This window comes from Lampetra fluviatilis, chromosome 52 (assembly GCF_964198595.1).
Source record: "Lampetra fluviatilis chromosome 52, kcLamFluv1.1, whole genome shotgun sequence".
In the NCBI taxonomy this organism is placed as follows: domain Eukaryota; kingdom Metazoa; phylum Chordata; class Hyperoartia; order Petromyzontiformes; family Petromyzontidae; genus Lampetra; species Lampetra fluviatilis.
This window is the reverse complement of record NC_136326.1, coordinates 5,652,742-5,669,302: the sequence shown is the minus strand read 5'-3', so window position 1 is coordinate 5,669,302 and position 16,561 is coordinate 5,652,742. Positions and strand designations below refer to the sequence as shown.

The 16,561-nt window shown below is 46.5% G+C and overlaps 1 protein-coding gene across 3 annotated transcripts in view; it reads left to right on the top strand.

Moving 5' to 3' along the window:
• Window positions 1–14,128, top strand: part of LOC144949116 (uncharacterized) — a 73,739-nt gene extending 59,611 nt beyond the window's left edge. For 2 of the 3 annotated variants that reach the window (XM_078878970.1, XM_078878969.1), the window contains one exon: window positions 9,617–14,128. In XM_078878970.1, the coding sequence (XP_078735096.1) occupies window positions 9,617–9,768 (152 nt within the window). In that variant the 3' untranslated portion in view covers window positions 9,769–14,128. The remainder of the gene's footprint in view (window positions 1–9,616) is intronic. The other variant, XM_078878971.1, reaches the window with a different exon arrangement.
• The last annotated feature ends 2,433 nt before the right edge of the window (window positions 14,129–16,561 follow it).

Genomic DNA, 16,561 nt, shown 5'->3' with positions numbered 1-16,561 from the left:
GGATTTGCCCGGAAATGTCGGTCGGCTCACCCCGTGTGTAGGAAGGTAAGAGTACTTGACGGTACACTGTAAAACATGGAATGGTCTGTGAGTACCCAACACGGAATGTGGTCGTATTGAGCATATCAAACTGATTTCGTCTAAAGGGACTCCTCTACTTACGAACGAGTGAGGTTCCAGAGGTCTGTTCGTAAGTCGATTTGTTCGTAAGTCCAACTTTACCCCCTGTCGATTCCAAACATGTTGCACGACATGTACACTAAACACAGGGAATGGCTTTAAACGTTGTATAATCTCCTGTATGTGTAGATGCCACTGGTTCTTCATGTTCTGCAGATGTAGGTGCCACTGGTTCTTCATGTTCTGCAGATGTAGATGCCACTGGTTATTCATGTTTTGCAGGTGTAGATGCCACTGGTTATTCATGTTCTGCAGATGTAGATGCCACTGGTTATTCATGTTCTGCAGATGTAGGTGCCACTGGTTCTTCATGTGGCATCTACATGACATACAGGTTTGTTCGTATCTTTGAAAGTTCGTAAGTCAAATGTTCGTAAGTCGAGGAGTCCCTATACAGTGTATAAGTATAGCAGTAATACTGTGCGGTCTTTAACCAAAGAAAAGTGGTTAGCTTATGGTATTGTGTGGTTTTTGTACATAATCTTTTCGCCCAACTGGTTCGACGGGGGCTTTTCTACTGTACGTTGAAACGCCGTCAAGTTGAGGCGTAATTGCGATGTTCCGATTCGCGAGGCGGTGTGCAGGTCTGTGTAACAGTAGCAACGCTCACAGCATTAAAGTGAGAATTTTCAATCAATGGTGGCCAAACGTTGTTGCTTTTCTGCGCATGTGTTTCATTTCATACACGCACACATATATTATCTGTGCCAGACAGAATCTTTCCCAAGGAATCTATCACGACCTCGCAAGTGCAGTCACTGGACAATGAATTCGGAAACTATGGTAGAGCATATTTGAAGCTTTCGTGACTGCAAGGATTCATATTCTTAGGTTTTTTCGGTAAAGTCACGTAGGTAAAACATTAAAATTAATAAAATAATAAAAATCACGACGTTTCGGAGGCAACACAAGCTTCCGTCTTCAGGTGGAACGGTTCCTCCGAAACGTCGTGATTTTTATTTTATTTTACTTTTATTAATTTTAATGTTTTACCTACGTGACTTTACCGAAAAAAAAACCTAAGAATATGGTAGAGCAGTGCGACCTCCCACTCGCAGTAAGAGAACGGCCCACAGAAGCGGACACCACAGAGCTACTCCCAAGATCCCTTTCCCACGTTGCCCTGCCACGGAGAATATTTTTCATCCATAATAAGAGGTTTTTGGGTTAGATCGCGTAAATATGAATGCATAACTGTCAACCCTTTGTCAGTGCCTACCTTATTACAGACCAATTCAGACCTTATTGGTCACCCCGTCTCCTTTATAAATATCAACGTTCATCCTACAGAGTCCCATCACAAGGGAGAAACACAAACAAATAGTCACATTTTTTTTGACTGTATTGAAACGGCTGTACGCCATATGGACCTGAAAACTCAATTTCCCTGTACATGACTACGGGTAAACCGTATGGGTTGACAGGTATGTAAATTCATAATCAACGTTTTTGGGTTAGATCGCGTTATTTATAAATGTGTCGTAACCATCCACCACCCGACACGGCCAATCAGCAAAAAAGTGTCACGTTGACAAAAGACAAATAGTTCACTGCTTTAGCCCACCGGTGTGTTGAAGCGTGAAACCACAACATTTACAATTTGAGTACGACGTTTCGCTGGTAATTGCATCCAGCATCATCGGGCAATTCGCCAGAATGATTGCATTAACCACACGTACTTGTGGTGAACATGCAAACCAACGTACTCTGATATGCATTGTCTTTGAAACGGATTGGCCTACACCAGAGACGACCTTCTTCATTTTCAAAGACAATGCATATATTATCAGATCATGTTAGTTTGCATGTTCACTACAAGTACGTGTGGTTAATGCAGACGATACCTTGCAAAAGGTTTTGATTGTTTGAACATCTTAACACCTCCTGTTTTATTGCCAGAAAGGGTAAAAACTTTTCTTATTTTTAAATCCTTTATATTAAGTTCACTTGCTTGCTTGCGCGCTTACGACCGTGCAAATCTTTCGGTCGTTTTTTAACCCACTTCCCGTGATCCAATCGAGCTGACATTTTGCACACAGACTCGTTGTGCGCGACAATTTATGTTCGTGAAAATTTTTTTCAAAAATTTTACACTTTTTAGGAAAAAAAATATGTCATATTTAATTTAAAATACCAATGTGATAAAAATGAAACTCTTACTCAATAAAAACAGAAATGAATAATAAAATAAAACCGATGCCACGCATATAAAGGATTTATAGTGAAAAACTTTGTTTTTACGGGTTAATTTTTTCATACTTTGATACTGGCAAAACAGGTACCATCATAGACAATAACAAGCCTCCTTTAAAGATCTGTCTCTACACGTGAATAACACATTTACACAGCCGATCAGACACACAGCCTTCTGGGAGTGCATCATGTCGGCAGCATTGGGTTCAAGCAGGCCTGATTCTGCTGATGATGAGACACTGTACTGCCAGGGTTAGCTTGCATGTCACCAATGCTGCCGAAATGATGCACTCCCAGAAGGCCCGTGTGTGACTGATCGGCTGTGTAAATGTTTTATTCACGTGTAGAGATGGATAATACTGGTAGCAACCTCCTGGTTACACCAGCCCATAGGGGATTATTGTGTCCGTCCGTCCGTTGTGCAGGGAGGGGCTGGGTGGGGAGGGGCTGGGTGGGAGGGGAGGGTGGGGAGGGGCTGGGTGGGGAGGGGAGGGTGGGGAGGGGCTGGGTGGGGAGGGTGGGGCTGGGTGGAGGGTGGGAGGGGTGGGGCTGGGTGGGGAGGGGCTTGCCACCCCATGGTGCCCTTATAAAACTCAACGTTTAACCTACTCACGCCGGCTTGTGCCCGCCCTCACAGTCGGCCATATTTGCGGAATACACCACGCCGCCGTTGACCCTGGCCATTGACCGAGCAACCCAACGTTCCTACCAGCTCCCTCCGCAGGATTGTGTTTTAAAGGCGGCTTATTGTCTGCTGGTGAGACACTCCATTTCCAGAGTTTGCTTGCGTTGAATCCAATGCAGGTGAACTACCAGATGCAGTGGAGGCTCGTGACATGTCTACCAGGTGGGGCTGTTGTGAGTGACCTCTGACCAGACGGTGTTCTAATTAAGGAAAACCTCGTCGTGCTATTGGCCTTCCCGTGAAAGTGATACAACTTTGTTGTCTACCAACGGTAGGCGCTTATAAACAATACGGAACAAAACAACAAAGCACTCAAATGCTGTCCCCATGACCCTCAAGTCCACACTACACCAACAGCCGTGAGATGCTGTATTTTCACAGCGCACCCTCGCGTTGTGACATCGCCTCTCATTACAGCCATGGCCGCCTTCTTCACCGCCGTGAATGGATCTCAAACGGCGTGGCTACAATGCTCGAAGCTGCTCATCGCAACGAATGCAGGGAAATCTCTCACTCGGACGCCTTCACAGCGCCCCCCCCCCCCCACGAGGCTTCCACGAGGCACAAATCAAACTGTGGCGTTGCAGCGGTTTCGAATATGAACAACTTAAAATGTTATCTCCATTAGGAAATTCACACTGAAGTAATATTTTTTGTTTATAAACAAAATTTTTTTTTTATATATTTTTTTATTGATTAAAAAATAATTTCTCATCTCCAGCTGCTTGGTGGGGCGACGCCCCAAATATCCGAGTGGACGAACCGCGCCTGGCCAGATGTTTTTGTCGGGCCGAGGGCCCTGCTCTGTGCCACGGTCAATGTCGTGGTTCTGTGGCGCCCTCTTCTGGGAGGTTGTTCACTGATAGGCGCAAGTCCCACGTGCCAGCGACCTCTACAAGTGGCTAATATATTTAGCATTCACCGGGTCTCAGAATAAGGCTGGACCCAGAGAGTGACCGACGTTGAAGTAAGAAATAAGTAATATTAAAAAAAGTTTTTAAAACACGCTTTTATGAAATGTACGAGTAATGGAAGAACATACTCTTAGGTTTTTTCGGTAAAGTCACGTAGGTAGTGTTGCCTCCGAAACGTCGTGATTTTTATTTAACTTTGATTAATTTTAATTATATTTTTTACCTACGTGACTTTACCGACAAAACCCAAGAGTATGAATCCTTGCAAGTCACGAAAGCTTCAAATCTAGAATTAATGGATTAACTCTACGATTCCAGGAATTAGCCCCGAAGCTTGCCATGACGTAAGGGACCGTGGGCAATTAAAGCCAACGTTATTTGACCGTGGACAATTGAGTTACAAGATTTGAGCATACGACAACAACAACAGAGTGAGTTAATAGAAAGCGTGTGAAAAGATTGTATATAAAAAAAAAAATTATGATAGAATCTAGTATTGTCATCAGTATGACATAAGTATACCAAGTTTCCAGTCGATACCACATTGGGAAGTGGGTTAAAATTGAGTTACAATATTTGAGGATACAACAACAACGATGGGTCGTGATGATGATGATGATGATGAATATGGCTAACGATAGTGGATCGTGTGATAACTTGCCTGTCTCCGTGCCCTCAACTGGCTACCCATTGCCAGTAGGGTCATATACAAGATCGCCTGCCTCTGCCACAATGCCTTCACATCCGCCTGCCCGCCGTACCTTTCTTCATTACTGACAACTTGCAGCTCAGCACACGGCAGATGCCTGCGCAGCGCGACTCACGACCTCCTCTTGATACCAAGATCCAGGATGGTCATATCTATGCGCCGCTTCTCGGTGGCAGCCCCAACAGTCTGAAACGCCATCATCCCTCTGCACATTCGCAGCATCACCTCAATCGCCTCCTTCAAGAGACACTTAAAAACTCACCTCTACAACCACGTGCTTTCGAGCGACTCTGAGATTGGCTCCGCGCCTCTGAGTTGCGGCCGTTACGTCCGCAAATTTGTGCGCGTTATAAATTGCATTATTGTTATTATTGCGTAATTCACTTTGTCGTCGAGTTCAAGATGCAGAAGGTAGCACTCAAGCGATGTCATCTCAGCAAGTCAGATATTTGGAGGAACAAGGATATTTATTTTTCGATGTCACGTGGCTGTCACTTCCGAGATCACCGTGGGTGCGAATGAAGCGTCTTCAACTCAGAATTATTCGGTGAAGAGAGTGGCCAGGGACCGGGCTGATATGTTCGAGAAAGCGCGATCGGTCGATGAGCCAAGTGCACTTACGGGTGGGTGCCCGTGTCCCACAAGGGAAGCGTGGCACCGAGAGGCGAGTTATCCCCGCACCGATGACTCCGACTCTCGCCCCCTGCGCCCTCTTAAGTGGAACAACACCACTATGAGACATCTCCTTTACCAGTGGCAAAATATAGTAGTAGGTTTTTACCCTTTAAACTGGTACAAAACTGACACCTTTATACAAGGCATCATGCTTGCAATAACCACAACACAAGCAGTCAAAATGCAAACAAAAAGAAACAACTCTGATAATGATAATAATATGCACTGTCCTTGAAGTTGATTGGTCCACACCCGAGACAGCTTTCCTTAGAGCCTAGTCTCCATTGGTGTTGGACCAGATGACGCCAAAAGGCGTACAACTCAAAAACAGCGCACTATCAGAGTATTGAGAGCACGGGGTAAAGGAGGTCTCATAGTGTAAAAACCTACTACTGGAACAACACCGTCCCTCCGGGGTTCGCGTGACGCCAACGCGACAGACACCTCGGCTGGCGTGCCACACGCACACAGAGACAGAGATCCCCCGCATAGCCTTGACAGCCTGTAGAGGCAAGTGCTGTTAGCGAGCACCTATTAAGGTCGGCACGGCCACACGAAGGGGTGGGTGGCCAACACCACGCCCGCCCACCTGTCTTTGTCTCCCTAGTGGCGATGTTTTTACACATCGTACCAGGTACTCATGTGAGGCTGAGTCGACCTAGGGGAGGCCCAGGACCGGTTCAGATAATCGTCACTGGTGTTGGTCGTGAGCGGGAATCGAACTCGGGTGGTCGGATTCGTAGCGCAGCGCGCTGACCGCTACACTACAGCTCCCCACTACCCGCACGCACGCAAATACGCACACACGCGCGCACACACATACAAAAGATCCCCCATATAGCCTTAACAGACTGTAGGGGCAAGTGCACAAACGCACGCATACATACACCCACATACGCACGCACACACACGCACGCGCACACACACGCACGACCGCACGTGCACGCGCGCAACACGAGGAGGGCGAACAAAAATGTAGCGAGGTTCCTTTGTGGGTTTCAAGGTCGATGGTTCTCGCCGCGCAAACAAGCTCGCTGATCCTAGATTTGAAGCTTTCGTGACTGCAAGGATTCATATTCTTAGGTTTTTTCGGTAAAGTCACGTAGGTTAAAAAATTAAAATTAATTAAAGTAAAAATAAAATAAAAATCGCGACGTTTCGGAGGCAACACAAGCTTCCGTCTTCAGGTGGAACCGTGGAACCGAAGCTCGCTGATCTGCTGCTGCACCTCCGATTCGCACGGTTGGCTACGCACGGTGCGAAAGAAGTTCAACGCACGCACGTGACGTCACGCAACACGATCCCCGTCCACGTGGTGGCTCGGCGTTGGAGCCATCGCGGGGGGTCGGTCACCAAAACAACAAGAAGAAGATCCAATTTTTTTTTTTGAATTCGGTGAAAAAAATCAGAAACAACTCTCTCGATATCGCAAGAGCCCGCAATGCACCGTGTGTTGAATACGAGACGGTGGTGTTCCATTAGTAAATGACGTAAAGAAGGAGTCACTTTAAAGAGCCAACTCCTGGCCCAGGGAGATGCCCAGGACCCGGGTCGGAAATTCGCCACTGCTATTAGGGGGCCGTCCATAAATGACGTCACGCGATTTTGGACGATTTTTTAGCCCCCCCCCACCCCGAGTCACACGGCGTCACAAAAAGTCAGACCCCCCCCCTCAAATATGACGTCACAAAACTCTGCTCCCCCCCCCCAAAATAAAACATGCTTCAAATCGCTTTAAACTATTGTCATTGATGTGCGTATTTAATGTGGCGATGCACTCTGATGTTGTAGGAGAAAACATTGATTAAAAAGTCTATTTAATTAAGTAAAACGTGTTGTCTATATTTATTTAAAGTTGCGCATTTTGATGCGACGTCACATTTCTTAACCCCCCCCCCCCGTCGTAACCCATCGTCACAAATGTCTGACCCCCCCCCCTAGGTGCGTGACGTCATTTATGGACGGCCCCTTAGTTGTGAGCGAGAATCGGCTTCGGAACCTGCAGGTTGCCGATAGCAATCGGAAGGTCGCGAGGTTCAAATCTTGGTTGGAAGCATTGACTCAGCCCATCATCACTCTGGGCGGGGAGGAGGTCGATAAAACGGGTACCACTTTGTGGGGAGGTCAACGATTGTTGTTCTATGGATAGACTCACCACCCGCCGCAGGAATGTGGAATTTTCACGATTGGCTCAGGGCTGTAAGCAGATGAGCACAGATACTGCACATCGCTGCTCCTTGCATCACTTCGACACACGTGACCTGTGCCGATCCGCTACACACAATTACGGAAACCAACACAATTGCAGAAATTCACCAAACAAACATCTTGAAAGCGGTGTACATATTAACTTTATTAACATTTGTTTTCATTATTCAGGTTAAATGTGCGATTATAGTAAGATTGCTTATGCCTTCCATATCAAAAGAAGATGCTTACAGTATATTGCCCGCATACGTGTTTAGAATTTCTATGTATACAAGGTGGCTTTGCAGAGCAGCATGGCATTAATATATGTATATACACACACACATATAAAATATAACATGACCGCATCACACACTCCAGTGCTCGTGTTTTCATTACGTTTGCTGTGCGCGTGCATGCGAGCGCGTATCACCTGCACACCCGTGTGTGCGCGCGCGCGCGTGCGCGCGCGTGTGTGTGTGCCTCAAAATATCAGCATTGGAGATACAAAGGCGGCCGGGCTTTGTTGCTACTGGCCACGCCGCCCCGGCCTTCATAGCCGCTCGCGAACAGTCTGTTGCAGGCTACAGTGGGAGGAGGAGACCTTTGCCCGACTTACACGTTACCCTTCATGCGCGCCTACACATCCCCAATCACGCCGTCCACACAGGAGCACAGACACCCAGCGACGTTCCACCCGTTCATCTTCTTGGTTCTTTCGGTAAAGTCACCTAGAAGGGACGTAATAAAATAATAAAAATAAAACATAATAAAATAATTCCCACGACGTTTCGGCCACAACGCAAGCAGCCGTCCTCAGGTCTTCACCTGAGGACGGCTGCTTGCGTTCTACGTGACTTTACCGAAAGAACCAAGAAGATGAATCCCTGCAGTCACGAAAGCTTTAAATCGAAAAGTTCCACCCGTTGTTGACGTGGCGCACCCGCGGGACGGACACCTTGCCGGCTTAGTCCACAGCCCCGGGATGGCGATCGGTCGCGCAGAACACGGAGTGCAGCTCCTCCCGTGATCCCTCGAACTGAAATCGTTGCCCCCCGCGACCGCTTTGTCCACATCTCGCCGAGTAGATGCGCCGACGCGGGGAATGACGCCCACGTTGTTTTCTTTGTTTTAGGCTCGCGACCAAACGCGTTTGCATGCGACGGGACACGTCGCTTCGAAATCGCTGGGTAGGTCACCAACTTTGCAAGTTGGGGGTCCGGCCTCTGCTGCGAGCAACCGGTTGCAGAGGCGGGCAACCCATTGCTCAGACGTGGGCCCTGCTTCACGTGCCCGCAATAGGACGGCGACGTGAAGCAGGGCACGGCATCAGCCACCTGCTGCGCTGTCTTTAAACAATGCACGGCGCTGCGTCGATCCAATGGGTGCATTTGTATTCTTAGGTTTTGTGACCCGCCAACCTGAGTTCAATTCCCCGTCCGCGGCTAAAATCGGAAGGAGGGTGAGCTCACGGCACGCGGAACAAAACGTCGGACATCGTGGGCCGCAACCCGAAAACGCATCGGAGAGTTGAGCTGGCAACAAAACAAAAAAACGAAAAAAACAGAACAGCACAACCGCGACAACCTTCGTGGAAGTGGTGACACCTGGAGCCATGAGCAAAACGGTTGTCAGCTGCACTACAGGCAACCCTAACATCAAACGTGGACGCGACGTCGTAGTGTGGATGGCATGTGCCCTTGCTCGGGGCTCCATGAACATGAATTTCTGGCTATCGCCTGATGAGGCTGGGTCGCAATTACCGGCGAAACGTCGAACTCGAATTGTAAGCGTTGTAGCTTTACTCTCTAAACGCACCGGTGTTGCTGAACTAGTAACGAATTGGCACGCGTTTTGTTTACGTGACAAACCTTACTAATTGGCTGTGTCGGGTGGTGGCGGGTTTAACGACACATTTATATCTTCTTGGTTCTTTCGGTAAAGTCACGTAGAAGGTAAATAATAAAAAAAATTAAAATAAAACAATAAAATAATTTATATTTACTCGACCCAATCCCAAATAAAAACCCCTATTGTGGACAATTTCCCCATCCTCCACCCCTCTCTTCGTAGGTCGACGCCTGCGCCCCCTACGGTCCGCGAACCCACGATGCGGCCTCACGCTTCACTTCATAGCCACGGAAGCGCCGTGCAGCTCGAGACGTCGCGCCGTGCAGTACGCTGCACGTGACGGAGAGCATCGCAATCGCGATCATTCAGTGTAAGGCATTTTCGAAGTGGTGTGTAAGCGCGTATTAGGGTCGACGCTCGTACACTCTGCACACACACGTTCAAATATTGCCGTGGGGGGGGGGTTGGGGTTGGGGGTGATGTACAATTGCCTCTAATGCATTGATCGCGCAAAGCCCGGCGAGCCCAATGATCCACTCATCCTCCCGGCGTATCCACCGCGCACGTCGCCGTCAAAATCAGCCGGTCACGGGAGTATCGCCTCGGTCAAACAGCTCGCAACCAAACAGACACACAAAAGCACAGCACTGCGATGAGCACGGTTGGTTACGTACGGCGCGAACTGCGTCCCGCGGTTCTGTGTTTCTACTGGACGTCTGTAAAATAAAAAGCTTCGTATAATTTAACACGTGGCAGGCTTTCGCGACCAATAGCATCCATGATAGAGGTTTTTGGGTTAGATCGTGTAAATTTAGAAATGTGTCGTTAAAAACCCGCCACCACCCGATTTGTGGCTGTCCACAAATCTGTCTGTCGCCTGATGAAGCTGGTTGTAATTACTGGCGAAATGTCGTGCTCAGTTCGTAAATGTTGTGGCTTGGCTCTCCAACACACCGATGTGCTGTACTAGTATACTACACTATACACTACACTATACACTACAATACACTTCACTACTATACACTACACTATACACTGCACTATACACTGCACTATACACTACACTATACACTCCACTATACACTCCACTACTATACACTACACTATACACTGCACTATACACTGCACTATACACTACACTATACACTACACTATACACTACACTAGTGCAATACCAGTGACGAATTGGCCACGTTCTGTTTACGTGACAACCCTTACTAGTTGGCTGTGTCGGGTGGTGGCGGGTTTTAACGACACATTGATATTTTTTACAAACACATATTTAAAACTATTTGGTTTAAAACTCATTTCTTTAGAACATTTTTTTTCGTGTTTAGTTTTCTGTCCTTCCCCCGCACCTCTGATTAGCGTGGTTGGCTACGTACGGTGCGAAAGAAGTTCAACATATATACGTAAATAAGTCGCGGCCTTGACAACGCTGTAGTGGTTCTGTACTTTAAATGCTACACCGATACAGGGAAAAATGGATAAACCGGAGAGCTATTTTCATTGGTTTGTATTTGTTGCGTTTCGAGCTATGGTCGTTATTCCGAATGCGGACGAATGATTGCACATTTGTGGAGCTTAATGCTTTTAGCTGGCTCGATAAATACAAGTGTTCAATATAGAAGGTACACGAATACTAGAACAAACACATACAGTATTTAAAACTATTCAATTGATATAGTGATTTTTTTTGCTTCAATTTACAATGTTTTCCTAAATAAGTCATTTTTCATTTGTTGTCAAACGCCTTTAAATATTTCAACTTGCGTAGGCGACATTCATCTTGGAAGATTCACCCATATTACTTACTGTTATGCTTCCTCGTATTGTGTATATATGCATGGGAAAAGGTTAGACATCCACAGAAACATAACTATTTGTTATCACACATATTACCCTAACATTGAATATATAATAAATATAGTTTAAATATTTCAAGGCACTCAAGAACAGTTATTATTATTACGACTTTAAAACTACCGAGTGAATTTTAACTGAATAGATTTTTTCGCACGAACACAAAACGATTATGACTACATTCCCTCAATTTTCCCAACTTTGCATCTAACTAAAGCAATGGCAGATTTTTTTTTAGGGAACAATGTGATTAATAGCAATGTTTGACGTGCTTAGATCCACGAATGCAAGTTCTACCTAGCTTAGGCAAATAGCTAAAAAGGTAAGGACACAGCCCTGTAATTACATGCTCAGGCTAATGCTGGTGGAAGGGCCTCCACTATTGAAGGAGCGATGAAACACGGGTGTGTGCACGTGCTGGGTGTGTCGTTAACATGGCAGGATTGTGACCAATTGGGGAGGCCTTCATCCAACGGTGGACTGACCATGGCTGATGATGATGATGATTTACGACTGCATTTGTGTGTCCCGTGGGAATTCTTTAAGAGACTTTAAAAGTCGGACATTGAACACGGGAAACTCACAAAGTGGGATCGTTACAGTGAGGTTACACTATTCATAAAGGTGATGATGGAATACTGTAATAAAGAAGGCCTACGTTCTCATTCTTCACCTGAAGACGGCTGCTTGCGTTGTAGCCGAAACGTCGTGAGAATTATTTTATTATGTTTTATTTTCATTATTTTATTACTTCCCTTCTACGTGACTTTACCGACAAAACCAAGAAGATTAATCCCTGCAGTCACGAAAGCTTTAAATCGAAATTTAAAGGCCTAAGTTGTGTAGGCCATAGCGTGTGTATGAACGCCAGGTTACACCCACGGCAGTGCATTAAAACCTACAGCGCGTCCATTGTACGCAACCTATATTACACTATACATCCATAGCATAAGTGCGTGTACATAGAATGCACATCACAGTGTTTATCGTGACTTCAGTTGACATGCACTAATTAATGTAAAATCATCTTTAAACGGACGCTGGCTATCCTTTAACCTATTGTTTATTGAGGATACGCAGTAATAAAGTGTTTATTGAGAATGTATTATTGTGCACTTCAGAATGTACAAGTTTCGGAATGATTTGAAATATAAAAAAATGCATCTATTGAAGAACGATGACTCCACTGATTGATAGGGTTAACTTGAGATAATGAGAATGGGTTCCGACTGTGACTGTCAAAGAGGAAAGGAAGACCTCAACATTTCAGCCTGAGATCTTCTAAGGGGCACTGTTGAGGTTTAGGAAAAGAGACAGAGACTCATTCTAGATTTGAAGTTTTCGTGACTGCAGGGATCCATACTCTTTGGTTCTTTCGGTAAAGTCACGTAGGTTTTTTTTATCTTGCAAAATTTCTTTTTTTCAAGAAAAATGTTCTTGCTGTAGTTTTCACACCTGATGACGATTGCTCTTGTGTTGCAATCGAAACGTCGTGATATAATTTATTTTATATTTTATACCTACGTGACTTTAACGAACGACACACTCCGCCTATATCTGGGATGCGCCTTTGCTCACACAGCAAATTCTCAGGTATGGAGGTCATTTCACTTGAATGTAAAGCTCTACAAGCGAAAGCAGGTCATGAACACCGTCAATTCAGTCACGCACATCGCACACGTGAGCTGAACAGACGGAGGATTGCGTTCGCTGTGAAGGAAAGGTGAACAAAATCATCAACAGTCCACTTTACAGGCTTGACAAAAACACGTTCTTTCTCATCGTTACCACCGGGACATTCCCATTACAACCCGCGTGGCTTTCAGCAGCATGTTTCCCTATAAACCACAATTGCATAGCGCAGCAAAAAAATAATTTTAAAAATCTTAACTTAAAGCTTTCGTGACTGCAGGAATTCATATTCTTTGGGTCTTTCGGTAAAGTCACGTAGATCGGTTCAACCTATAGGTTCAAACCTATCTATGTGACTTCAACCTATCTACCTGACTTTACCGAAAAACCCAAATAATTTTTTTTTAAAGTTGATTTTTCTCATCCTGTTCCGTTGCCTGCTTTCAATCATACATTCGTGGAGTAAAACGTAGCCCGCATGCGCATCCACCTTGATGCTCGTTCCAGCGAAAGGAGAAAAAAGGAATGTTGAGCATTGCACGTCATGTAATGCACCATCAATGCACGCCAACATTATTTCTTGCCGTTAGCATCTTGTTGAAGCAATCTTACTCCAGCTTTAAATTCATCAGCGTGGCCGGAGTGGAGCAGTTGCGGTCTCAATCCTTGAGAAAATTAGTTAAATTCCCACGTTCACCGTCAAATCAGCCCCACGACCATCATCATCATCATCCATCTGCCAGTAAAATGAGCACCACTCGAAGGGTGTTGCAAGCCAACACCGGTCGTTGTGTTGATTTGTAAAGCTGTCCCCTGCCATAGCAACGTGGATTTTCCACCAAAGGCTCAAAACCTCAAGCGTAAGTGTCCGGGAACTCCGCGAGAGTGGACGCGGACGCCATTGGCCATCTTCGTCATCGTTGCCGTCAAACGCCCCTTGCCGCGCTGCTTCGAGGCGTAGACAGTTTACGTTTGTCAAACGAGCATATGACTGGTCCTCGCCATAGGAACGTGGAATTTCACGCGAATCTACCACCGAAGCTGAGCACCGCTCAGAGCTGGCTGTTGTGGCTCCGTGAAAAAATAAAAGACTTTGGCTCTCGTTTCTTGTGTGTTATCATGTCTGGGCTATTCCATGACGATGCAAATCCTCATTGCGATTTGCAAAATTAGAATGATTAAAGCCAATTAAATGATAAAAGTGTATAAGCTAGATGTGTTTATATCGATTGCTTCAGGACGCCTGTGAAAACTAGACCCTTCAAATGACTTTCACAGGTTATATAATCTCAATGAATACGCGCGATCATTGTATTTTTTGTTGGACACAACAAATAAACAGGTTCGACTTAAATGTCGCCACTTCAGTCGTCGCCGTCAATCCCTGCCGTGGAAGATGCGCGGTTCATTCTTTACGTAGCACACTTTATTTACTTTCTTCATAACAACACCTTCACCAGCTTGCGCTGACCTGCGTCCAGTAACTCGCAACGATCCGTTCATCTTGAGGAGGAGACTCTCACCAGGCAATGGTTTGACATACGGGCCGTCCATACACATGAATAACAATGTTCAAGGCTGATACACTAACACAGAGCAACGCTAATCTATAATTTTTTTGCAAGCTTAGTACTGGCCCAAAAAAAACGAACCTCCTTACACCTTGTAAGGCGGCTCAAGAAAATCACCGAGCAGATAACAGAACGAATGAACGGCCTTACGTGTCCACGTCGTGGCCCGGAGTGGCATTGTAACCTCCGCTGTTGCTGCTGTTGCTTAAGTGCGTTGCTGTCCGTGGTGCTGAAGTCGCGTTGGTGTTGATCGTGTTCGGCACGGGCTTCCAGATGAGCGTGTAGTATATGGCGAGGAACATAGCGGCCAGCGACACCGACAGCACGTATCCGAACACGGTGAGCAGACGGATCCACTTCTCCTTGCCGTGATTCGCCATCCTCTGCCGAGGCCGCTCCTTGTTCTTCTTCCTCGGCTTGGAAACTCGATTCGGCGCCGCTTGGTGCCCGTGGGATAGGCTCGAATGGGTGAGCATCACCGCGGGAGATTGCGTTGGTGGTGGTGACGATGATGACGGAAGAAAGATGTCCATGGGCCGTCGACAGGGAGAGGTTATGGCTAAACGTCCATCAACTATCGGGAGAGAGAGAGAGAGAAACACGCAGGCACAGTCATGTTTGCTGAAATAAAAACATGTGCGACCCTGAGATTCGGAAAGGCCTCCGCTTTTGAGAACTCCAGACAGCCCCTATAGTGGGCATTTGGCCTCATATTCCACGCTACTCAGAGGTCTTGGAAGAGGTGGCGGCGGACGGCGGACGCACCACGACTTTACCCGACCACGACCTGCCGATCGACGGTGAAAACTAGAACAATGACAGAGACGAACGGAGTAATGGGACACGCCGGACGGTACCGGGTGAACACGCAAACTCTTGAACGGGGGTGAGGGCGACACAAGCCTGTGTCCCGTCGACAGGATCGCACACAGATCTGGTAATACGTACATGGCATGAACATGCGAGGCACACACATTGCATACCGCGCAGCGTAAGGTTACATACTAACAGTCCGAGTGGATTTACACACGTCGGCAGTGGACACACAAACACAGCGTGTCCCCCGTACAGCCTTAATATACTGAAGGGGCAAGTGCTGTTAGCGAGCACCTATGAAAGCCGGCACGGCACACGAGAGGGTGGGTGGCCAACACCACGCCTGGCCGCCTTTGTCTCCCTAGTGGCGATGTTTACACATCGCACGGGGTACTCATTTGAGGCTGAGTCGACCTAGGGGAGGCCCAGGACCGATGTTGGCCGTGAGCGGGGATCGAACTCGGGTCGCCAGGTTCGTAGCGCAGCGCGCTGACCACTACACTACCGCTCCCCACTACTGTACGTGTGTGTGTGTATAAAACACACACACACACGTACAGTATAACCAGCGCACAACGTATCGTGTGTATCACACCATGCTGTATGAGAAACGAAGTCTAAAATACTGGCAGTATATACATGACAGTTATATATATACGCGGCGGCAATGTATACACACAATGCTGCAAATGTCAAATCATACACACACACACGAACATAGATTAACCAGATATTAAACGTGAAATATAAAAAGTATCTTACTTTATAATGCTTTGCTTTGGATGTTTCCGATAATATCCTTCTGTTGCATCACAAGGTCGAGCGAGAAAATATTCAAGGCACATCAGAACCACAGCAATGCCAGCCGACGCACAATTCATATCTCGCACCAAATGGTAATAATAGCAAAGCAGTGCCATTATGTCTGTGCTAATAAAATTGGCACGGCCATAGCTCCAGCAAGCAGCACGTAAGCTTTCTACAGTGACTAGACTGACGGTGGTGGGTGGGTGGTGATTATTAGTATTATTGCAAAGTGGATGGCATAATAAATACGTACACAACGACTCGTCTGTCCTTGAGATCACAGAACAGCACACAAGCATCGCACTCAACACACACGCGCGCACAAGGCAATTGAATTCGTCTCGGAGCAAATTAATTACCGCGATTGATAATTATCTCGGATGTGGCCAAACCTTTAAGCGCTGTGTCCTTTCCGCGATGGCTGAGTCCTGTTTTGAGAAAGCCCCGGTGCTAAATCGATACGGATGTGTTGTACAGT